This window comes from Oryctolagus cuniculus, chromosome 14 (assembly GCF_051225735.1).
Source record: "Oryctolagus cuniculus isolate XC-2025 breed Fujian yellow rabbit chromosome 14, ASM5122573v1, whole genome shotgun sequence".
Taxonomy (NCBI): domain Eukaryota; kingdom Metazoa; phylum Chordata; class Mammalia; order Lagomorpha; family Leporidae; genus Oryctolagus; species Oryctolagus cuniculus.
This window is the reverse complement of record NC_142880.1, coordinates 67,228,456-67,253,170: the sequence shown is the minus strand read 5'-3', so window position 1 is coordinate 67,253,170 and position 24,715 is coordinate 67,228,456. Positions and strand designations below refer to the sequence as shown.

Genomic DNA, 24,715 nt, shown 5'->3' with positions numbered 1-24,715 from the left:
ACTTGCCTAAGCACGGAGGAAAGGGCAACGCAGATTGAGTAAACACAATGCAAGACAATAAAACAGACATTTGTTGAGCGTTTGCTGTATGCTTAGCATTCCTCTCAGGACAGTGTGGCTTCAAAAATGAACAAGCACATTTATAAAATACTCATAATCAAGGTGACAAAGGGCCTGATAGCACAGAGCAAAAGAGACTCTTCAGTAGTTGGAGTCTGAGGTGTGAGCAGCCAAGGTCCACAGAGAAGTGGCATTTGATCCGGCCCTTGAGAGCTGTGTGGGGGTGTGCTCAGCTGACATAGGAGAATATGCAGCAGCAGGCTTCTTGTCTGAGGTGTTGGTATGTTCAGGGAGCAGCAGGAAGCAGACTCACTTAGCTAAAGCCATGGTTTTCAAACGTATTTGGTCAAGGTCATCCTTTCAATCAAAATGGTATTTAGAACTCCAACATATAAAATAGATAAAAGCATACTTTGTAGTTTAGGTCTATATTATTATTTAAATTTTGAAACAGTTTCTTGTTATAGATGGGATCAATGAGATTAATAAAGCTCTTCTGATAAACAAAAAAGTAGTTATAATAGATGCTTTACTTATTTTTGTCCTTAATGTTGGCTGTACAATGTTAGGAAAATTCTGATTCACACCATAGTTTGCCCAAGGCTCTCAGTATATGTTTCAATTAAAGTAGACCACAACTTTGAAAGTAGCAGGAAATGTTTGTTTCAATGGTCAATCACTATCTAATGAATCACTAATAATATTAGCCACTTCTTGCTTACAGTCATAAAAGAAATACCCAAAATCAACAATGATCTCTAAAGTGAGTTGTGGTACACCATTATTATAAAGTGTTTAGATGCTTTTGTTGTACAGTGGGTGTAATGTAATGAGAAATAATACTAGGCAGTACATGTATCTGATGAGTGTATCCAAGAATTAAACCCTTATACGGATTTAAGCAAGTCAACACAAAAAAGATCTAACTGATAAACGAGTTACTATCTATCTTCTTCGTTGATGACATATTTTATGTAATGAAACAAATGAATCATTTATTCTAAGATTTGTCATCTGTTGATTGATACAGAGGTTGGTGGCAAATCAAAGTAAAATTTATTCAGCTGATCAAACCGAGGCTTTAAACTGAAACACGCAATCAGTTGCCTAAGATTACTGTTCCATAAGCCTGTGTTTGGTTATAGGTTTTAAACTTTTCTTATAGTACAAGTACTTACACTGAAACAGGTTTAAACAATACAATTTATGAGTGGTTGTCAATCACACTGAAAATAAAAAATATATCTCCTTGGAAATTGAAGACCACCTAGTAGTAGTTAACAGACTCGATTATTGACTAAGGAGGTACATTACAGTCCCACACAGGATGTTATCTATATGCAAGGGGGTCATTAATCACTCTTCCGAAAATGACTCTAAGATATAACATCTATCCTTAAGGTACAGCAGACATTTTCTTTGGTCACAGTTAGAGCTTGTGGGAAGCTCATGTTATTGGGAACAACAGGCAGGCATCTTAGAGCTTGCAACAGGGTATCGAGGCTGACCTAGGTCATTGCATTCTAGTGTCATTTATGAGGGAAGACCTTCACTAGACACCTGCTAAAAGACAGTCAGCAGAGCTCATTTGAATAAAGAAAATTCATGAATCAGGCAGCATTCTGAACCAGTAGAGGTTCAGAGAGCAATAGACTGAAAAAGGAAGTGTCATGTAAAAGCTTGATTGGTTACAGCTCTGCAAATGCATTATTTGGGCTTGCTATGTTGAGGCCTTTGCCTTGCATAGACATGATCTAATCAATTAGCAGTCTGTGATTGGCTGGCATTCAGCAATGTTACAAGAATACATACTCTTGTTAGATTGCTGTTTGTTAACATCCTAAGTTAGATTGCAGTTTATTATGTAGAAATTCAAAATAGAGGCAACTTCAGGCCAAATTGGACTTGACACACCAAATGTGCTACTGTTTTCATCTTGGACTTTTAGCCTCCAGAACTCTCAGAAATAAACTTCTGTATGTAAGTTACCCAGCCCTAGGGATTTTATTGCAGCAGCAAGAATTGACTAAGATTATGTCTGAATGGTATAGGCACTGTTCCAGATAGTACATCTTGGCATTCTGCAAGCTCTCCTTTAAACTGAAACAAGAAATCATGTGCTTAAGATGCCTGTTCCTTAAGCCCGTGTTTGGTTTTAGGCTCCATACTTTTCTTGTAGCACAAGTACTTGCATTGAATCAGGCTTAAACTACTGTACCACAGGAAGCCACATACCCAGAGCTGAGACTTGAACTCAAGCAGCCTCCTTACAGAGTCCAGCTTCTTTATCATTTTGCTCTCAATACTCGATTCTGAGGTTGTGCAAGTTCATCATGTGAAATCAAGGAGTAGATATAATTTAGCATATAAAGGAGATGTGGAAGGGGGAGGACCTGGAGAGATGATGATCTTTCATGCCAGAGGCTGTGGGGGAGATTATGAAGGGCAGAAGTAACACGATCAGACTTGAATGTGTATACAAGATCACTGTGCTTTGTTCTTTTATGTTTCCCAAGCACTTTAACATAGCTTTCATTTTCACCCTAGGAGCTGAGACTTCTCTGGCTTTCCTGTGCATTAATGTATTTATTCAATTTATTTTAATCTATTCATTGAACACACACTAGATATTCATTAATGAGGACAAAGCACTGTTTCAAAGGCTCTATGAAAACAGTAAGCTTACAAAATAGGCAAATTAAGACATGATGATTTGCATTTAAAAAGATTTATTTATTTAATTTGAAAGAGTTACAGAGAGGGAGAGACAGAGAGAGACACATCCTCCCTCCACTGGTTCAATCCCTAGATGACCACAACAGCCAGTGCTGGGCCAGGCGGAAACCAGAAACCTGGAATTTAATCTAGGTCTCCCACGTGGGTGTCAGGGGGCATTTGGGTGCCTTCTGTTGCTTTTCTCAGGCCATGAACAGGTAGCTGGATTGGAAGCAGTGAGGCAGGACCAAGAACAGGTGCCCACATTGAATGCACGTGTTGCAGGTGGCAGCTTAACCTGCTACTGCAAAAACTCTGGCTCCCAGGTGATTTGCATTTTAAAACTACACGTAGACTTGCAGATTTAGGTTTTTCAAACTTAGTAGAGGAAATTAATAGAATATTTTCTCCATATATTAGAAGACCATTGTATAAAATAAAGCATGTATGCATGTTTGTAACTGCTCAAATGACCTAGAAAAGAACTCTTGTTACTAGTCAAGCCAGTAAGACAACATTTGAAAATGCCCTTGATAATCAACTGGGAGGAGTACACCTCAAATTTGGCGTGAGGGTAAGATGTCTTATCTTTTAATAATGAGAGATGCCAACGCATTATATTTTACAATTAAAATGAGAGGCCCGTGCTGTGACCTAGTAGGTTAAGTCTCCACTTGTGGCATCAGCATCCCATAGAGGCACCAGTGCCTGTCCTGAATGCTCCACTTCCAATTCCAGCTCTCTGCTCATGACCTGGCAAGGCAGCCATTTGGGGAGTGAACCAGCAGATGGAAGTCCTTTCTCTCTGTCTCTCCCTCTCTCTGTCTGTAACTCTACCTCTCAAATAAATAAGTAAAATCTTTTAAAAAATGAATTAAAATGAAAACTTTCAAGCAGAAAATAACGACTTAGTCTGAGAGTGTCTGCATTCATCTGATTAAAAAGTGCCATACAAACACATGTACATTCACATAATACAAAATAAACTTTGCTCATTTTTCTCATTGCCTATCTGGTATCAGACCTTTTCTTAAGGCTTTGGGTTCAGTTTTCTCAATTTTAAAGCATATGGAAATTAAGTCTGTGAGATTTCACAAAGAAGTTTCCAGAATATATTTGTTACAAATTTCCTTTGAAGAAAGGAGGAACTAATCTTACGAGTTCAGAGTTTAGATATTTAAAAGAAGTAGGATTTTGCACACAGACCAATAATGAAGTGGCTTTTGTGGAACTAGATTGGGAAATCTGTCCACTAGAGTTTTTCTTGTAACTTGTTCAAATGGCAGGTTCTTACACATTATTGGAGAAGCATAAAAGGGAGTCCTAGCATCATCAAAAATTCAGTGCAGTGTGTTTTGGCCATACTGTAATGGAGCTGAGTTTTTCACCAGACTCAGACACACAGAATAGGAGACTTCAATTATGTGTCTTCCTCAGCCAGGAGCAACAGGAGGAGACCAGCCAAGAGGAATGAGTCATATGACCATAGACAAAGTTGCCAGTGCTGTTTTTCCATTTCACGTGCCCTGTGGAAGGGAAAAAGTGGAAGGGCAGACTCCATTGGAATGCTAGCTTTTTCATTTTCCATGAGCGGCAGCCCAACAGTTGCTGCACGCTGTATTAGAACTGGATATCAAACTTGAAAGCTAATGCTTCCATTTCTTCTCAGTTGAACTTAATAAAATGTGTTGGAGAACTGAGCATTCTTGAGTTAATTTCTCCTATGTAACTGAGTAGCCATATTTTATTTCCTCATTGATTTTGCTTAAAATTATAATAGTCACCAGGAAAAAGAGTTCAGAGTTAAAAGAAGATCAGGGCAAATGCTTTCATGGACAGACTTTAAACTGTTCATTGTCCTTTGCCTTGGTGTACTTTTACTTGCGAAGGAAACTAAAATCTCATTTAATTTTCCTGTATGTCTTGCTTTGGTTCAAAATTAACAGTCACATTCCCTGGGCTTGGTCAGTCTTTAATCAAATAAAATATTTACTGAGTTTCCACTTGATTTTACCCCTCTGGTAAGTGTATGGTTCTTAAGACCTCAGACTTGGCTCCTGTCCTCAAGGAGTTGGTCAAAAGGTGATGCCTGGAGAGGACCTAGGAGTTGCGCCAGGCCAAAACACTACTGCTACTGGCCTGCATTTAGTGTATCACCTAACGTTTATGGAGGCTGCATAACGGGGCCAGAGCTTTGCATGAATGATCGCACATGAAGTTTATGACAGTCTAAGTATTATAATCGTCGTTTGCAGATGAGGCTTAGCTGAGTTAGGTAACTTGCCTAAAATCAGTCAGAGTGACACATGCTTTTATGTTTGCATCTGCGGAATTGTCTCTGGGGCGGCTGCGACTCAGCGCCAGCAAGATGCTTGGATGATGGGTAGATGTCGTAGCGTTGTCCCTCTGCAGACCTGGCTGGTGACACCTCAGCAGATAAGTGGCAGGGTGTCAGAACAAATGCAAGTCACACAGCCACTGCCAGGAGAACACATGCAGCTCACCAACTGGCTACACACTGACCTTGGATAGCACAAGCTCCGCGGGGGACACTCCTGCACCCGCAGGTCCAGAGCTCTAGGCAAAGGCTCATCCCTGACCCAGGGGAAGAAGGGCATCCACGTCCCCTCAAGGCTGAAGAGCTGATCAAGGGGCCACAGTGGCCAGTGCACGCCGACACAGCTCCTTCTAACGCTCTCAGACCCTGGGACTTCCCCGCGACCCCCGCGGGCTGCGCGGAGCCTCCTCTCGGGTTGGCGAGCCGGCTTCTCTAGGCGCCTGCAAGCGAGCCGTGGGCGGTCGGCGCGCAGCGCAGGAGGCCCCAGCGCGTCACCGACGCGCGGTCGAGCCTCCAGCCCGCCCCCAGCGCGCCTTCCCCTCGCTCCTTTTCCGTGACGCCGGGCCGGCCCCGGCAACAGACACTCTCACCCTCACTCGCGCGCTCCTGCCCGCCGCCTCCTCCCGCAGCCCGCCCCCCGAAGATGGCGGCTCTCAAACTCCTCTCCTTCGGGCCACGGCTCTGCGCCTCCGCCCGCGGCTCCGGGCGCGCCTGGGCCAAGGTAAAACGCGGCGAAGAGCAAGGCCACGCGCGGGAAGATCGCGAACGAATGCCGGCTCCGGCCCGGGAACTGGCAGCCTTGGCGTGCTGCGCCCGGCACGGGGATGAGCCGCCGCCCTTTGGGATGGCAGCCTTTTCCTGGTTCTACATCTTTGCCCGACGGGGCCAGAGGCGGCCAGGGGTGGGAGGACGCCTGCTCGCCTGCGCCCGTGGCACGCGTCTGTGCCGCGCGGGCGGCGTCCGTCTGGGGAAGGGGCTCTGGCGGCTGTAACGGGGCGAAGAAGACGCCAGTTTAATGAATGGGAAAGGGTGAAGGCGGCGTAGGGTAGATCTGCACCCGGAAGGGTGCATCTCGCGGAACCGGCGCCTCTGTGGAGGCCCAGACGCCTGGGCGGGCTGTCCAGGGCTCGGCGCGCGTTCATTGCCAAGGGGGCGGCTGCTGGGCGCGGCGGCGGAGCAATGCCGCTCCCATCCTCTCCTGCCCTATATGGCAGTGCCGCGCCGCGGCGGTGCGAGAGGGAACCCGGACTGGAGCGCTCGCCGGGCGCTTGGTTCGCCCAGCGGGGAAGCCGGCGGGGGGCTGCCCTGGCTCGCGTGCTGTCAACAGGCGTGGACGCCCCTCCTTCCAAGGCCTCTGGGATCCGGGTTAGGGGCTTTACGTGGAGAATCTCGTTCTCTGCTTTCTGCCAAATCTCCACAAAGTGGTATGCCCAGGCATTCTCCGGATTGGAGTGCGTTCTTGGTCCATGTGCTTTGCCCTAGGCACCCTGGCGCCCTATAAGCCCTCGGCGCTGGTGCAGCCCTGGGAGCCCAGTTCTGGTCCAGGAGAGTGGCTTTACCTCGGCCTCCTCAGTAAGCGCGGGAGCCTGTTCCTTAGAAGAGAAAATGAAATATGTTCCTCGGTAGCTTATTAAATTATAGTCCTGGGCTTGGTAGTGTGCGGCGGATCCGGAGAGCCACCTGCCCGCGTTGCTCCTCTGCGTCCAGTCTCAGAGTTGAGAACACAGAGGGGGCCGGTGTGTTCTAGGGAATAACTCAGAACTGGGTCGTTTTACTCATAAATGCCGCGTAGGAAGCTTTCTGATAATTGCAGGTGGCTTGGGGGGGGGGGTGGTATAGGAATAAAGTATTCCCAAGAGGGAACTTGACCTTCAGGCAGATTGCTTGGTGCTTAACTAAATCAAACCAGGACACAGAGATACCCTTGAGCCAAGGTCGGTAACAATCCTCCTTTTGGCAGGTGTTGGTTAGCGAAGTGTAATTTACTCACTGCCAGTCTCTCACCTTGAGTGTAATCATTAAACCATTTCCCAAGGCCAGCAGCCCTCTTAGAAGGATGAGCTGGAAATTAGGGGGTTCTGCTGTATGTCACTGGAAGTTCCTATCAGAGTTCAAGCTTTCAGCTCTCGGGTTTGATTACCATAGGTAGTGCTCCTGCTTCTCAGAGCTTGGCGGCAGCTCACACCACTTGGGTCCTTACCCTCACTTGCTGCCTCTGTTTCACTGTAGCATAGATGCTTATCAGTCTCCCTCTGCTTTGGGACAAGTAAACATTTGGCACATTTAATATGTGGGAGAGAGAACACTGTAGGAAACCTTATGTAGTAACCGTGAGCGTTTTTCTGCTAAATGGATCCGACAGCTAAAATGAGATCGTTATTTTTTTGTTGTTGTTAACAATTTATGATAGGCACACTCAGCGCCTCTCCAACTTGAGCATGCATCAGAATGATTGAGGGCTCCATAAAACAAAAGGCTGTGCCTACCCCTGGAATTTCTAATAGTGTAGACCCTGCGTGGGGCCCCACACTTTTTTGGAGTTGATGTTGCAGGTCTGAGCATCGCACCTGCAGAGCCAGCTGGCGTGGATGGGAGTTAGACCATCTGGAGGTATCTTCTTTCCTCCATTATAACTTCAAAGAGGAGTGTTTAGTAAAAGGGGAAAGATTTATATGATCAGAAGAGAAACCAGACTATGGGGAGGAGTGTTTAGCAATACTTTCCATTCACAATAAAAATTAAGTGGAGAAAAAGCTATGAGTTTACCGGCTTTCTTCCTGGAAGCCATGTATCTTTTCCCAAATTTCTTTCCAACCCAGGAAACTCCTGAGCTGCTGTTCTTCTCATACACCTTTCTGGTGAATTCACCTGTGTGTTTCATAGCACTTAAAGCTCTCTCAGACCCAAAATGATCCAGCAATAAAGTGACTTTCCCATCTTTTTTTTTTTCTCTCATGACAGTTGATAGCACCAGCGTCTACCCAGTGTGAAAGCTGGAACTCTTGGAACCATCCTCTCCTCTCCTCTTTTCTACATTTTGAATTGATCACCAAGTGTCGTATGTGCACCTCTTTCCAAAATGTCCCCCAGTGCCCATGGCATTGTATCTTGGTATAGCTCCCCAATGAACTATTACAATTGTTTTTTAGTTTTTTTTCAATGATTTTCTATTATCCTTGCTAATTTGTAGCTTAATGCTCTTTTTTTTATTTTTTTATTTTTTGCCAGTCATAGTTAGACAGTGAGAGAGAGAGAGAGAGAAAGGTCTTCCTTCCATTGGTTCACTCCCCTAATGGCCGCTACGGCCGGCGCTGCGCCGATCCGAAGCCAGAAGCCGGGTACTTCCTCCCAGTCTCCCATGCGGGTGCAGGGACCCAAGCATTTGGGCCATCCTCCGCTGCCCTCCTGGGCCATAGCAGAGAGATGGACTGGAAGAGGAGCAACCGGGACTAGTACCTGGCACCCCAACCAGGACTAGAACCCAGGGTGCCAGCGCCGCAGGCAGAGGATTAGCCAAGTGAGCCATGGCGCCGGCCGCTATCCTTCCTAATTTGTAAGTTTTATCATATCAGGAATTATGCCTGTGGCTTTTTAAAAAAGTTATTATTTTAACTTTTTTCCCTCCATATTTAGCATAGTTGGCACAAAATAGATCTTTTTGACCCAGTGGGTGGAGGAAGGAAAGAATGAGTTCCCTTGGCACTTTCCTGATGCAGGCTTTTCTATGAGTATTGTGATAGCTCTGTTGGAAAAACTGCTCCTTCCTCATTGGAGGACGAAGTTGAAGCTCTGTAGCGTAGTCCTGAAACCCGTTTACAACCTACTGCAGTCTCTCTCTGGCCTGATCTTCATGAACCTCTCTCCATGAGATCGGATCCCACACATCCCTGACTACTGTCTTTTTCTTATTTCTGTGCCTTTTTTCCTGCAGTTCCTCTGTGTAGAATCTCCATCCTTATTAGTATTTTAGCTCATGGTAAACCCCTCAAGCTTTCTAATCTACCAGGCGTCCTTCATCTGTGTTTCTTTAGAACACTGAGCTCCAGTGTGGGAATAGGGCATGCATATTTCCACAAAAACAAGGCACAACATGGGTGTAGAGACTTACCTAAGGGCAGTAACTACATGAGCTCCTTCACATTTATTCATGTCACAAGTATATAATTGGCAGTGTTTCAATGAGTGTTTTTTTGTTTTGTTTTTGCTTTTATGTTTTTTACAAAACTTTTATTTAATAAATATAAATTTCCAAAGTACAGCTTTTGGATTACAGTGGCTTTTTTCCCCTGTAACCTCTCTCCCACCTGTAACCCTCCCATCTCCCGCTCACTCTCCCATCCCATTCACATCAAGATTATTTTCAATTATCTTTATATACAGAAGATCAATTTAGTATATACTAAGTAAAGATTTCAAAAGTTTGCACCCACACAGAAACACAAAGTATAAAGTACTGTTTGAGTACTAGTTACAGCATTAATTCACATTGTACAACACATTAAGGGCAGAGATCCTACATGGGGAGTAAGTGCACAGTGACTCCTGTTGTTGATTTAACAATTGACACTCTTGTTTATGGCGCCAGTAATCCCCCTAGGCTCTTGTCATGAATTGCCAAGGCTATGGAAACATTTTGAGTTCACCAACTCCTCTCTTATTCTGACAGGGTCATAGTCAAAGTGGAAGTTCTCGCCTCACTTCAGAGAAAGGTACCTCCTTCTTTGATGGCCCATTCTTTCCACTGGGATCTCACTCACAGAAATCTTTCATTTAGGTGTTTTGTTGTTGTTGTTGTTGTTGTTTTTTTTTTTTTTTTTTTTTTTTTTTTTTTTTTTTTTTGCCAGAGTGTCTTGGCTTTCCATGCCTAAAATACTCTCATGGGCTTTTTAGCCAGATCCGAATGCCTTAAGGGCTGATTCTGAGGCCAGAGTGCTGTTTAAGACATCTGCCATTCTATGAGTCTGCTGTGTATCCCACTTCCCATGTTGGATCATTCTCTCCTTTTTATCAGTTAGTATTAGCAGACACTGGTCTTGTTTGTGTGATCCCTTTGACTCTTAGACCTATCAGTGTGATCAATTGTGAGCTGAAATTGATCACTTGGACTAGTGAGATGGCATTGGTACATGCCACCTTGATGGGATTGAATTGGAATCCCCTGGCACATTTCTAACTCTACCGTTTGGGGCAAGTCCAATTGAGCATGTGCCGAACTGTACGTCTCCTCCTTTTCTTATTCCCACTCTTATATTTAACAGGGATCACTTTTCAGTTAATGTGTCCTGACTGTCGAGGAACAACTTAATACTTTATCCCTTTTAGTATTTTTTTTTTGTTCTACTTAATACTATTGGTTGAACTATGTAATTAACACACAATTATTCTTAGGTGTTTAAATTTAACTGAAATTTAACTGAGTGTTTTTTTTAAGATTGATTTATTTATTTGAAAGGCAAAGTTGGGGGGAGACAGAGAGATTGTCCATCTGCTGATGCACTACCCAAGCGACCTCAATGGCTGCCAATCTGAAGTTAGGAGCTGGGAGCTTCTTCTGGGTCTCCCGAGTGGGTGCAGGAGCCCAAGGATTTGGGCCATCCTCTGCTGCTTTCCCAGGCACATTAGCAGAGAGCTGCATGGGAAGTGGGGCAGTCAGGACATGAGCCAGTGCCTGTATGGGATGCTGGCATTGCAGTTGAAGATTTTACCTACTAAGCCACAGTGTGAGACCCTCAGTGTTTTTTGCAAGATAAACATCCCACTTTTGGTAGACATTGGTGTACTGCTGGAGAGCTGAAACTTTTCAACACACATGATCTCTTCTTGGCAATGAAACCATATTACTTGCAGGTCAATAAGTATCTATCTCCTAACATGATTCTCTTCACCTCTGTCCATATGACTTCTCCCCACTTCTGTTTATCAGACATTGATACTGAAGTGGTTGGTGTCTGTTAAGGGCTGACTGGCTGTGCTTCGCTCTACAAATTTGGTCCTCAGTGTGGCAATATTGAAAGATGTTGAAATCTTTTCTAAGTCTTACCTTAGTGAAAGATGATTAGGTCGTTGAAAGCCCTGCTCTTGGAAGCAATTACTTTTGTTGCGGGATCTGGGTTAGTTCTTGAGGGTGTGGGTTGTGGGCTTGTCCCCTGGATGGCTCTTATATGATTGCTTCTGCATATTGCTGGTTCTCTTTCTGCTTGCCTCTCATATCATTATATGGTCTTGGAGGCCCTCCCCAGAGGCCAGGCAGGTGGAGCTGCCTAGGAAAAGGTTCATGGACTTTCAACCTCCCAAACTGTGAATTAAGTAAACCTCTTTTCTTTATAAAGTATTCAGCCTCAGGTATTTTGTTACAGCAACAGAGCATGGACCAGTACATAACCTTTCTGTGTCATGATTTTTTTAAGTCTAAGATGACAAAGTAAATATACAATTCTGTATCTTTAAGATATATTTAAAAACATAAAAGCACTGTGCTTTGTGGGTTATCACTGAAAGATCTCTAAAAATAAGTGCATTGTCAATACAGCAGTGTTGAATGGCAGAAAAAAGACAAAGTCAGGTGAAAGAAGAAATGATGGACAGAGATTCTGGATTAGGCAAGTGTGAGATAAAATTTAAGTTCAACAGTGGAATAAGATTTCGGAGATTAAGAATTTGAAGAGGATAGCTAAGGGTGAAGGTAGAAAGCATTTCAAAAAGGAGAAATAGGGGCTGGAGTTATGCCATAGTGCCAGCATCCCATGTGGGTGCTGGTTCAAATCCTGGCTACTCTTTCCCGTCTTGTGCCATGCTAATGTGCCCTGTAAAGCAGAGGAAGATCACCCAAATCCCTGGAGCCCTGCAACCCATGTGGAACACCCAGAAGAAGTTCCTAGTTGTGGCCGTTTGTGGTGTGAACCAGTGGATGGAAAAGCTCTTTCTCTCTGTCTCTTCTTCTAACTCTGCCTTTCAAATAAATAAATCTTAAAAGGGGGGGGGGGGAGAGAAAGTGGAAAAAGTTGTGCCCTGCAAGAACTTTGATTATTTCAGTCATTATTACTTCCTTTCCCCAACTGTAAGAGCAGAGACTACTAGCAGCATTAAAATTGAATTCGGTAGGTAGGAGAGTGGAAACACAAAATGAAATAGTTTTTGTGAATATAAAGAAAGACCTGAGTGAGAGGGAAATAGTCCCCATGATAGATATCAAAGCTGTGCATTTCATTATTCTTCATTCTTTAATGATATCTTTGCAAACATGAAGGCTATTTATATATTTTGGTAGCAGCTGATGCCTGGGTCTTTTTACATCATTTTGATAGTATGTAAAATAATTTTTTAAAAATGATTTATTTATCTGAAAGGCAGAGTTACAGAAAGAGAAAGAGAGACAGAGACACAGAAAGAGTGAGAGAGAGAGCTTCCATCTTTGGTTTACTTCCCAATGGCCTCAATGGCTGGAGCTAGGCTGATTTGAAGCCAGGAGCCAGGAGCTTCTCCTGGTCTCCCATGTAGGTGCAGGGGCCCAAGCTCTTGGGCCATCTTCCACTGCTTTTCCAGATACATTAGCAGGGAGCTGGATCAGAAATGGAGCAGCCGGGACTCGAACTGGCTCCCATATGGGATGCCAGAGCCGTAGGCGGCAACTTGCCCACTATACCACAGTGCCAGACTCTGTAAAATAATTTTAAAAGTTTATTTATTTCCATTTTTGTTCAGAATGACAAACAGATAGGTTTCCCATTCACTGATTCGCTTTCCAAATGCCTGCAACACTGGGGATTGGGCCAGGCCAGTGCCAGGAACTACAGGTCTTCCATGTGGGTGCCAGGGATCCAAGCACTTGACTTGTCTGCTAATTCTCAGGGAGTGCATTAGCAGAGGTGGGAATAGAACCCTGGCTCTCTAATGTGGGATGCAGGTGTTCCCAGTGGCAGCTCACCTGCTATTCCACAGTGCCTGCCCCAGTACTGAAAACATATTCAGGGGCCAGCGCTGTGGCACAGCAGATTAAAGCCCTGGCCTGAAGCGCTGGCATCCCATGTGAGTGCCGGTTCTAGTCCCAGCTGCTCCTCTTCCAATCCAGCTCTCTGCTATGGCCTGGGATAGCAGTAGAAGTTAGCCCAAGTCCTTGGGCCCCTGCACCCACATGGGAGACCCGGAAGAAGCTCCTGGCTCCTGGCTTTGGATTGGCGCAGCTCCGGCCATTGCAGCCATCTGGGGAGTGAACCAGTGGATGGAAGACCTCTCTGTCTCTACCTCTCTCTGTGACTTTCAAATAAATAAAATAAATCTTAAAAAAAAAATATTCCAAAGTAGAGGTCAGTTGAAGAGCACCTGAAAGATCCCCTAGAAATCCAGGTATCTAGGGGAAAAAGTGGATTTTATCAGACACACTTTTTCCCAGCTGCCTATTACTAGAAAGTGTTGGTGATGCACTGATATTCCCTGCCTCTTTCAGACAGGGAGTATGGGTCAAGAATGTGGGCAGCGAGGAAGCTGGCTGAGAGCAAACCCAGTGGTTCCTCTAAGGTTCTTGGGCCTTGGAGATCCTTGGTGGCAGAGCTGCCCTCAGACATCCTGCTGCTTCTTAGCCCCATTGCTGGCATTCATGCTGCTGGCTTTCCTAGTGCTCTTGACCTGTAAGATGAGTTGGTTGGATTAGGTTTCTGTGTATTTTTCTAGGACATATCCTCAACTTTATTTTTTGAGTCTTCTGTCTGTCATTCTGGGTATCACACTTTTAGTTTCCAGGATTAAATATCTATTTGTGTGTGTTTAAAGCAAGCAGATGAATCCTTGCTACTTGAGAAAAAAGAGGAAAGCTCTTTGTGGCTCATGTCCTTGCTTTTCTTTCTCTGCCTACATTTATTTCCTAGGGTTTGGGCAGTGTGCTTGTTTCTATCAGCCTCTTCACTGACCTTGGCCACGGTCAAAATTTAAGGGGACAGAAGTCATTTATGTTACCTCTTCCTTTGCAACTACTATGACAGGGTTTATGAAAGACATTTTAGAGAAAGCAAAGGGAGGTGGAGCCCCATTATGCCATTATGCCGTTACCTTGTCTGGACTTGGTCAAGATAATCTGATTGTCAAGGTAATCTGGCAGATTGTCTGAGGCAGAGGGTGTGAACTTTCAGTGGGGCTCATGAAGGTGGCATATAGCAGGATTCAGATGTCATTCTCTCCTGCTCTTTCGAGGTTAATCATACAATAATAATGAAGGACAGGCGAAGTTGAGTAGGATGTTTGATTGCCATGGAATCTGCTTTTGTGCTTTCTCTTGTCTGCATTGTGGATGAAGTATAAAAAGGAAAATAGTTTACAACTGATAGCTCATGGACACTCACTAGGTGATTGGTGAGACCAAAGCATACTCTGTGGAAGGCTAACCATGGCTTATTAACAGACAGTAGTTTGCTGCTTTTAGCTTCGTAGGGAGATACATTGTTTTGTGTACTGTTCTTTACATTTCTCTTTGGGGAGCTCTCTCTAAGATTGGTTTATGGGCCCAACTGTATAGATGCTTGTAGTGTCAATCACACTGCATTTAATTACCTGAAGAGCAGCCAGCAGTCATATCTGAATACTAACTATGTTGGCGTAAATAGTGGGGAACTCAGCACAAAGTAAGATCTCAGTAAATACTTGTTTATTGAGTGGGAGATTAGGTTACTGTCAAAAATTGATGCTCAATTGAGACTGTTACTATGAATTTGAATTTGGGTGGCCAAGAATGACACAATTAGAGTTATCCCTTCTGTAATAGGAAACGTTGATCACAAAGGGAAAATGGTGATAATCTATGGGTGGAGTATGCCCATCCTACTTCTATGAATGAACCAACTGAAGCTCAGCTCTTTTGAAGTTGTGCTAATGCCATAGATACAAAGACGAACATGGTGGTTACCAAAGGCTGGGTCATAGGGTGTTTGGGGAGATGGTGGTCAAAGTAAGGAATAAATTCAAGAGCTCTGTTGTGCATCATGGTGACTGCTGTTACTGACAAGATAATGAATACTTGAAAACTGCTAAGAGTAGATTTTAAATGTTCTCATCATAAAGCAATAATAAGTGGTGATATATATGTTAAATAGCTTGATCTAGGTATTCCACAGTGTATACCTATATCAAAGCATCATATTGTTTACCATAAATATATGCAATTTTTGTCAACACAAAAAAAATCTGAAAAAGGCAACAGTAGTGAAATGATCATTGTGTCTATAGAAACAGAGTAAGTGACTATATATGCAAAGTAAAGCTGTGTCTCCCAAAGACAGTTCACTTAAAAGTAGTTTTTGATGTTTTGGTCAGGGGTCTGCTTGCTACTTTTCCACCAGTAGTCATCGCCAGACAAAATTTTATGCAGATCCAGTAGAAGCTGTAAAAGACATCCCTGATGGTGCAACGATTCTGGTTGGCGGTAAGTAGTAATACGGTTTTCAGTTTTATGGTGATACATGCGTGTTTGTAGGGTAGTAGGGAAAACAGTGACAAAGCTCAAGAGATGATAAGTGTCAATTATTTTATTTAGTTTTCGTTTATTTTATTTTTAGTTATTTGTTAACACACATTTTATTGCAGCATCTTGTTTCTGGGAGTTTAGCAAAGTTTAATACTTAGAATTTATTTTAACTTCTTTTTTTTTCTGTTTCTCATTCCTATTATTTTGAAAAGCTGAAGCTTCAGAGTGCTGATGTCTTATCATTAGCTTTGAAAAATCTTGAGATCCTTGAGAATCCTGTTTAACTTCAAATAGTTGCATTATCTCATCAGCTTATACCCAGTCATTCCTTTTATTATCTCTTATTTTCTGTGATACAGAGCACATACATATTTATCTGTTGTTAAATACCCACATTCTGTTGCTTCTTTTCATTGGGACTGTCTTTTAGAACTATTGCTTTATACCCATTAGAGCCGCTATCTGGAGCATGTATTTAGCCTAACAGTGAAGATGGCTGAGTCCCATATCAGCGTACCTGGGTTCGAGTCCCAGCCTGGGCTCCTGACTCCAGCTTGCTGTCAGTACAGGCTCTGGGAGGTGGTGGTGATGTCTCAGATAATTTTGTCCTTTGAGAACTGGGTGGCATTCCTGGATCCTGCCTCCAGCCCTGGTCCAGCCCAGCCCTAGTTATTGTGGGCATTACAGGACTGAACCAGTGGACAGGAACTATTTGTGTCTATATCTTTTGCTCTGTTTCTCTGAAACAAAACAAAATAAAATAAAAGAAATAACAAAAAAATAAAAAATAACCCTAACAAACAAACAACAACTTTCCCCCACTCTCCCAAGCCCCCCCCCCCCCAAACCAAAAAACTACACAAAACCACAGCTTGATGCCTGATTCCTATAACAAAATCAAGGCATATTTTTAGGTTCACTCTTTATTTGTCCATTCATTCATTCAACTCATGAATCAATGACTGTCCATTTAAAATCTATTAGTATTTGAGGGATTGTGGAAAATAATAAGAAATGAAGATTATTAGCCCAGGCTTCCAATTCTGCAAAATCTATTTAGTAAATTTTAAAGCAAACATATTTGAAATCAGAATAACTTACAAGGATTGAATTGTAAAGAGAGTCCGTATCAGATATGTAGTTAAGTGCAAGGTGTGTAGTGTACAGGCATGTAAATGGATGCGTTTGACTTAGCATTCAAAGACTTGATGGTGCTATCTGGTGCTATGTAAGGCTGCAAAATATTTGGATCCAGCTATTTGGCCATTTACTGAGTTGTTGAGATAAATATCTATTTTTGCCTAGTAGAGCTAATACTATGCTTTGTGTTTTTTCCTTTCCTGCTAAAAAGAATACACATACATTTCCCTGTGTAGCATTACCCTCTTCACACTTTGCTTACCTCTTGGGCTTGTTACAGGTTTTGGGCTATGTGGAATTCCAGAGAATCTTATAGGAGCTTTACTAAAGACTGGAGTCAAAGGATTAACTGCAGTCAGCAATAATGCAGGGTAAGTGTGCATCTTCAATCAACTGCCTTGAAAGAAATGCAGTTCTTGATAATATTTACAAGAGTTTAGCAATCCAGTGAAGAGTTCCCCTGCTTATGAATAATGTGTTCATGCATCCAAAGATAGTGTTCGACAAGGTCAAGAGTGGAGGTTACATTTACTTAAATATTTTTGGTACCATCATTCATAACTACAAGTAGATTTGCTTTATCTCATATAAAGTTATAAATTCAGACCTTTTATGTTAATCTGATATGCTTTTATTTTTCTGTTTAAAATTATTGTTAAAGTTAGAATGTATCTTTTGAAATTGAATCTTGCATTTTTAAAATTTAAAAATGTTCCTTTGTTATTATAGATCATTATTTATAATGCAAGATGGACATCAACTTGAAAGCTGTTTCTTATTTTTGGTTATGCCATTACTTGAGCTGATGTATAACGGAATACCATTAGTCATTAACATGTTGCTGCCCCTGATGGAAGGCAGAGGTTATACAGTCAGCACTTAAGACAACAGGTTTGCATATCAAAATGTTCAGCAATGAGCCATTCTTTTAATAATGGCATCCACCTTAATGTACATTTAACTACACTGGAAAAATGGTTTGTGTACAAAATGCTATATCTGCTGTCTTTAAACAATGAAAAACTTTAAAGACCTTAAGAATTAAAAAAAAATAGGCTGGCATTGTGGTGCAGTGGGTTAAACTGCTGCCTGTAACGCTGGCGTCCCATGTGAAAGCAGGTTCAAGTAGCTGCTACACTATTTCCAATCCAGTTCCCTGCTAATGCACTTGGGAAACCAGGGGAAGATGATGTAAGTGCTTTGGCCCCTGCCACCCATGTGGGAGACCTGGTTGGACTTCCAGGCTCTGGCTTCAGCCTAGCCTAACCCTGGCCGTTTTGGCCATTTGGGGAGTGAACCAGCAGATGGAAGAGTTCTTTCTCTCGCTCGCTCCTCTTTCTCTCTTATTCTCTCTTTGTAACTGTGTGCCTTTCTGTGGTGGAATGAGAAGGCCATGCCAAGATAGTTGCTGGCCACAGAAACTGCCTGGCAACAGGCTGTGATTGGCTGGTTTTGGAAACCACATGACAACAGAGCCTGCCTGGAAACAGGCTGTGATTGGATAGCTTCGGAAACCACATAGCAACAGAGCTTGACTGGCAACAGGCTGTGATTGGATGGCTTCAGAAACTGCCTGGCAACAGGGTGTGATTGGTTAGGGCATAGATTGCCCCTTGACTGGATTGGCTGCCTTTGTTATATAAGCTACTGTAGCAACTGAAATAAATGAGTCTGCAGGCTGCTCGCCTCTGGCCTCCTTTCAACTGGCTCCCGGGGTCTGTGTGGTGACTCCGCGCCTCTTGCTCCTACCATGCTCCTCCTCTCAGAACGAATCCACAGCAACATCTTTCAAGTAAAATAGATCTTTTAAAAAAATGAATTAAGAAACACAAAACCAAATTGGCAGTTCAGCTTATTACTATAAATGCAACTTGGAGTAAATAATGTAGATTAATTGGGAAACAAAACTCATACCACATTTGAGCTCACTTTTCCTTTTTGGATTTGTTGGTATTATTTCCATCTGGAAGCCTTTCTTTCCTCTTCCCTGCCTATCCACATCCTTCCCATCTTTCAGGATTCACTTAAGTTACTCATCCTTAAAGTAGCCTTATTCATTATAGAACTTCTGTCATCGTCATTGATCTTGTCCATTTCTGAATTCCTTTAGAGACTTTTTTTTGTTTAATTTTTTTTTTTTTTTGGACAGGCAGAGTTAGACAAAGAGAGAGAAAGACAGAGAGAAAGGTCTTGCTTCCACTGGTTCACCCCCCAAATGGCCGCTATGGTCAGCGTGCTGCGCCCATCCGAAGCCAGGAGCCAGGTGCTTTTCCTGGTCTCCCATGCGGGTGCAGGGCCCAAACTCTTGGGCCATCCTCCACTGCCTTCCCAGGCCACAGCAGAGAGCTGGACTGGAAGAGGAACAACTGGGACAGAATCCGGCGCCCCAACCAGGACTAGAACCTGGTGTGCTGGTGCCGCAGGCAGAGGATTAGCCTACTGAGCCACGGTGACGGCCCCTTTAGAGACTTTTAACCTTTCATTGTATCCTGAATTGTATTCATTTTCTTTGATACATATTACATATTAGTGCCATTACTTATAGTGGTTTCATATTTCCTATCATGCTTAGCCTGTGTTCTGAGTCAGTATGTTGGAGTTGGATGGGATTGTAAAGATCATTTGTTCCAGTTTCCCATTTATCAAAGGAAATTCGTCTTTATAAATAGAGAAGTATCTTGTTCATGATTATGTGATATTTCTTAAGCACATTTCATGCCCTTAGCTCTGTTTATTTGTTGTAAGTACGTTTTTAAAAAGATTTATTTATTTGAAATAAATAGAGACACAACACATATAGAGACAGACCTTCCATTCGCTGTTCACACCTCAGATGGCTGCAATGGCCAGGGCTATGCTAGGCTGAAGCCAGGAGCTCCATTTGGGTCTTCCACATGAGTGGTAGGGGCCCAAACACTTGGGTCATCCTCTTTTGCTTTTTGGCCATCAGCAGGGGCGAGACTGAAAATGGAACAGCTTGGGCATGAATTGGTGCCTGGATGGGATGCCAGCATCACAAACATTGCCTTTACCTGCTATGCTATCATGCTGGCCCCACTTTTTTTAAAAAAAAAGATTTATTTTATTTATTTGAAAGGGAGAGACAGAGAGATCTTCCATTCGCTGGTTCACTCCCCAAATGGCTGCAATGGCTGGGGCTGGACCAGGCTGAAGCCAGGAGCCAAGAACTCCATCTGAGTCTCCCACATAGGTGGCAGGGGCCCAAGCAAATGGGCTGTCCTCTTCTGCTTTCCCAGGCACATTAGCGGGAAGCTGGATAGGAAGCAGAGCAGCCAGGACTTGAAAGAGATGCTGGTGTCACAGGTGGTGGCTCACTCTCCTGAGCCACATGCCGGTTCCTATAAGTACTTTGATTATCAGTATTTTGTTGAGTTTTTCAGATAGCTCTATGCTTTCCAAGAATGTTGCAGAGCAATATATAGTCATTTTTCTTAACAACAGGGTGCATTCTGAGAAATGCATCATTAGGCAATTTTCTTGTTGTGTGAACACTGAAGAGTGCAGTTACACAAACTAAAGTGGGTTTGACATTTAATGATGTAGCCTTATGGGACCACCAAGGGATATGTGATCTATTGCTGCATGGCTGTTCTTGATGCAGAGTAAGTGCCGATAACCGACTTCACTGAACACAGAGAAGGCATTTGCAAACCCCTCGCTGGCAGCTGATTCTCTAAAATAGGAAAGGTTAAATTTTAGAACTCGGTGACAGTGAGGGGCTTGTTTTGTCCATTGAAGTTAGATAAATGAGAACCAATGACATGGTTTGAATTGGTGGGGCAATGGAGAAAACTTGGAGTTAAAGATGATAACTATTTTCTCTCCCATAAAGGGCTGTTTTTATGGAAAGATCTGCTTAAATTGGAAGTCTTTCCAAGGTGCAGGGTTTCTGATGATCAGTTTTTGTTTGTTTTCTTGGTAAGAGCTGTTATGTTGTACTGCTTATCTTGGTATAAAATATGGACTATTAACCATAATGAGATAAACCCTCCTTTGGGATCAACTGAATTAATACTTTGAGACGGGTTCATTAGGAAGGTAGGAAAAATTAAGAATATGCCTTGCATTGCTTTATGAGGGACTTTGACAAGTTATAATCCAATATGAACCAAAGTTTCACAATAAACTATGTGTCAACCTATTAAAGTAGCAGCCACCAGAACAAAAAGTATGTTATGTTAGTCAGTCATTTCCTTGTGACAGGTTACTTTATACTACACTTCTGGAAAGGCTGGGATGTAGTCGACTCCAGGAGGAGCCCCACTTCTGTCTAGAAGGCTAATAAATCCTGTATGATAAAACACATGTACCTGCACCTGTGGCTAATCCTATCATAATAGTCAAGTATAGGAGTTTTCTGAGGACCCAATGAGTAGCCTGTTACTCTAAATAAAATGACTGGTTCTGCACCAGTGACCTTGAATTTGGAGATAAAGGCAAGTGGCCCCTTTGCCTTTTTTTTTCCCCCTTTTTCTGTTGTGGCAACTGCAGCTCTGAAGGACTCAGTGGACAAAAGCTGTTTTGGCTGATTATGAATATTTCCCAAGGTTTGGTTATTTTATTTGAGAAGCTGAACTACTTCCTGGGATGTGTACTTGCATTTATGTGCTCAGCTAATGAAAGATTTTATTTGTCCCAATAACTGTCATAAATTAATCTTATATTCAAATACAGTCTTGTCTTTTCTTTGATTCTGTTGATATTATTGGAATAAAAATAAATTGTGTTATTGAGATTTAAGTCTGTCTAAAATGAAAAGTAGGGTGATCAGGATGGGCTTGTTGAAGTGGCATTTGGGCAGAGATCTGAAGGAAGTGAGGGGTTAACTGTGTAGGTATCTGGGGGGGGGGAGTTTCTCAGACAGGGAAAGGCCAGTGCAAAGGCCCTGAGGCAGAATCCGCCTGGTATATCTGAGACTCTCACAGTAAGAAGGCCAGCAGAGGCAGAGAAGTGAGCGAACAGCAGAATGGAAGGCATAAGGTTGGAGACATGAGAAGGCAACTGATCCCAAGAGGCCTTAGAGGCTGCTCTACCCTGGCTTTTACTATAAATAAATGCACTTCCCTGCAGGGGTTGGAACAGTGCAGTGACACAGTCTAATTTATATCTGACGAGGCTCACTTTGGCTGCCATGCCGTGAGTAGAGTGTACAGACACGAGCAGAAGCAGGGACGTAACTGCAGTGTCCAGGCAAGAGATGGGTGCCGGGCGCAGAGGAAGGAATGGAGAGTGGCCAGATCTGAAGGGATTTTCAAGGTAGACTCGGGATTCCTGTAAATCGGATATGGAATGTGGGAGAGAGAAGTTAAAGATCACTCTGCTAGCTTTGTGCTGAGCATCTGCAAGCATGGGGCTGACAGCAGGGGAAATGGGGAAGGCAGCAAGAAGAGATGCATCCGGAGAAGCAGAATTGTTGACCTGAAGGACTGGGGAATGCGCCTGGTGTTAGGAGTAGATTCAAGCTTGCGCGTAGCACCAGGCGCCTGGGAGAATTAGTTATGTAAAGAATCTGTAGTGGTTTGGAGACCCCTTGTGGACGAGCTTATTCTTAACCTGCAGGGAATTCTCCCTGAATCTCAGACATACATCCCTGAGAATACTTTTGTTGTTTAGGCTCTAGTGTTTTTATTTTATTTTTAACCCTTGAGAATAAATCGCACAACCATTTCTTTTATACCCATGATAGGTGAGGAAGGTTATACGACTCAGTATTTGGAGGCCAGGCTACAAAAATGTTTAGTAGGAGGTTGACAGTTCCTGTGACCTGGACCACTAACCTGGGTACCTGGTGTCGGGACTCCCTTGGGGAGTTGTGAGGCTTGCAACGCGAGACAGCTGAGCATTGGGAAGGAGTTGGTTGGTTGAGCTGGAAGGGGCCCTGGTGGGCCTGAGTAGCATGCAGATGAGGAGTGGAGTGAAGCGGGGGGACAGGCAGTTGTTAGGAGAAATGTCAGTGTCCATCGCCCAAGTGGCCAGTCTTCTTTCCAGGTCAAACAAGGGGACATCCTGTGTGACCCTTCTTCCACTGCCCCCTGCCGCCTTTCCCACTGTGTTCCGCTGCCAACTTTGAGGGCGGGTCTGCACCTACATCAGGATGGGCAGTGCATCTCAGGAATGAATTCTTTCCTCCAAGTGTCCCTGCTGGGTCCTTTCTTCCTCATTCCCCTTGCCTCTGCCTGAGTTGTGACACTCGTCATTGTCTGTTGGGACCACTTCACCCCCCTTAACTGGTCTCTCTGCCTCTGTTTTCTGAACGCTGTTGCTCTTCTGCTTACCACGTTTGGTCACAGCATCTCCATCTGTGCCTCTCACATCAAGCTCTGCCTGCCTCCCACCTCCCCTGCTGTGCCTCTGCCTTGGGTCTCCATCCCAGTCACACTCAGCACAGGGCATCCCGAGCGTGTTGGCAGGGCCTCCCCGCTGCCTCTTGCTCTCAGCACCTCTACCCTGCGCTGAACCGTCACAGTGTGTTATTGTTGTGTCTATTTAACTGTTGCTTTCTGTAAGGTGTTCCACTTCTGTTTGGCTTTTTTGGCTTTCTTTCCTCTCTCCAGCAGTTGGATTCTCAGTCTGCAATGTTGTCATCACTCTTCATGCAGACTTTTCTTAGCAGGCCTCTTGCTCTGCTATTGTTATAGGTTTATCTGTTTATTTCCTTGGCAAGCACAGAGCTTTCTGGACAGCGGCCAGAACCAAACCTTAATTATGGCAGCTGCCCCAGAACCTGATATGCCAGGCCTGGAGTTGAGTGAGGGGCTGTGGAGAATGAGCTGACTGGGTGACTCAAGCCCCAGTAGGGCTTGCGAGGAACCCTCAGAGCACTGAGGGGTTAAGAGGGAAGGGCTTCTGCCTCCAGGAAGTGCTCCAACCTTTATCACTACATCTCTCTCTTAAAAAACTATTGAAACACAGAAAGGTGAATGTATCATGCATATACAATTTGATGGGTTTTTACAATCTTCACACACATGTGACCAACACCCTGATAAAGAAACAGAGCAGGGCCAGGTGCCTAGAAAGCCGCCCTCACTCTGCTTCCGTCACTCACTACCAAGGTTAACCATTAACCCCACTTCTGATCTCATTTACTGATTTTGAACTTCATATAAAAGGAATCATTCAGTATGTATTCTTGTGTCCAGCTTCTTTTGCTCAACATCTTGCCTGTGAGATTCATGCATTTTTTTTTTTGTGAGAAAGTTAAATTCTTTTTTTTTTAACTTTTATTTAATGAATATAAATTTCCAAAGTACGACTTATGGATTACAATGGCTTCCCCCCCATACCGTCCTTCCCACCCACAACCCTCCCCTTTCCTACTCCCTCTCCCCTTCCATTCACATCAAGATTCATTTTCGATTATCTTAATATACAGAAGATCAGCTTAGTATACATTAAGTATGGATTTCAACAGTTTGCTCCCACACAGAAACATAAAGTGAAAAATAATAGATGATTTTTTTTAAATGATGATAAAATCAGATCAGACCTATTGTCATGTTTAATCCCAGTGAGAGTCAAGTTGGGAATTGATAATTTCTTTCTTTTTTTTTTTTTTTTTTACAGAGGATCAGTTTAGTATGCATTAAGTAAGGATTTCAACAGTTCGCACCCCCATAGAAACACAAAGTGAAATATATTGTTTGAGTACTCGTTATAGCATTAAATCTCAATGTACAGCACATTAAGGATAGAGATCCTACATGAGGAGTAAGTGCACAGTGACTCCTGTTGTTGACTTTACCAATTGACACTCCTGTCTATGGCATCAGTAATCTCCCTATGCTCCAGTCATGAGTTTCCAAGGCTATGGAAGCCCTCTGAGTTCTCTGACTCTTATCTTGTTTAGACAAGGTCATAGTCAAAGTGGAGGTTCTCTCCTCCCTTCAGAGAAAGGTACCTCCTTCTTTGAAGACCTGTTCTTTCCACTGGGATCTCACTCACAGAGATCTTTTGCCAGAGTGTCTTGGCTTTCCATGCCTGAAATACTC

At 43.4% G+C, this 24,715-nt stretch overlaps 1 protein-coding gene across 2 annotated transcripts in view; it reads left to right on the top strand.

Moving 5' to 3' along the window:
* Positions 1-576: 576 nt before the first annotated feature.
* The window catches only part of OXCT1 (3-oxoacid CoA-transferase 1), a 183,964-nt gene continuing 159,825 nt past the window's right edge, over positions 577-24,715 (top strand). For both annotated transcript variants that reach the window (XM_089312749.1, XM_002714003.6), the window contains exons 1-3: positions 577-5,834; positions 15,413-15,521; positions 16,984-17,074. In XM_089312749.1, coding sequence (XP_089168875.1) covers positions 5,757-5,834; positions 15,413-15,521; positions 16,984-17,074 — 278 coding nt within the window. In that variant the 5' untranslated portion in view covers positions 577-5,756. The remainder of the gene's footprint in view (positions 5,835-15,412; positions 15,522-16,983; positions 17,075-24,715) is intronic.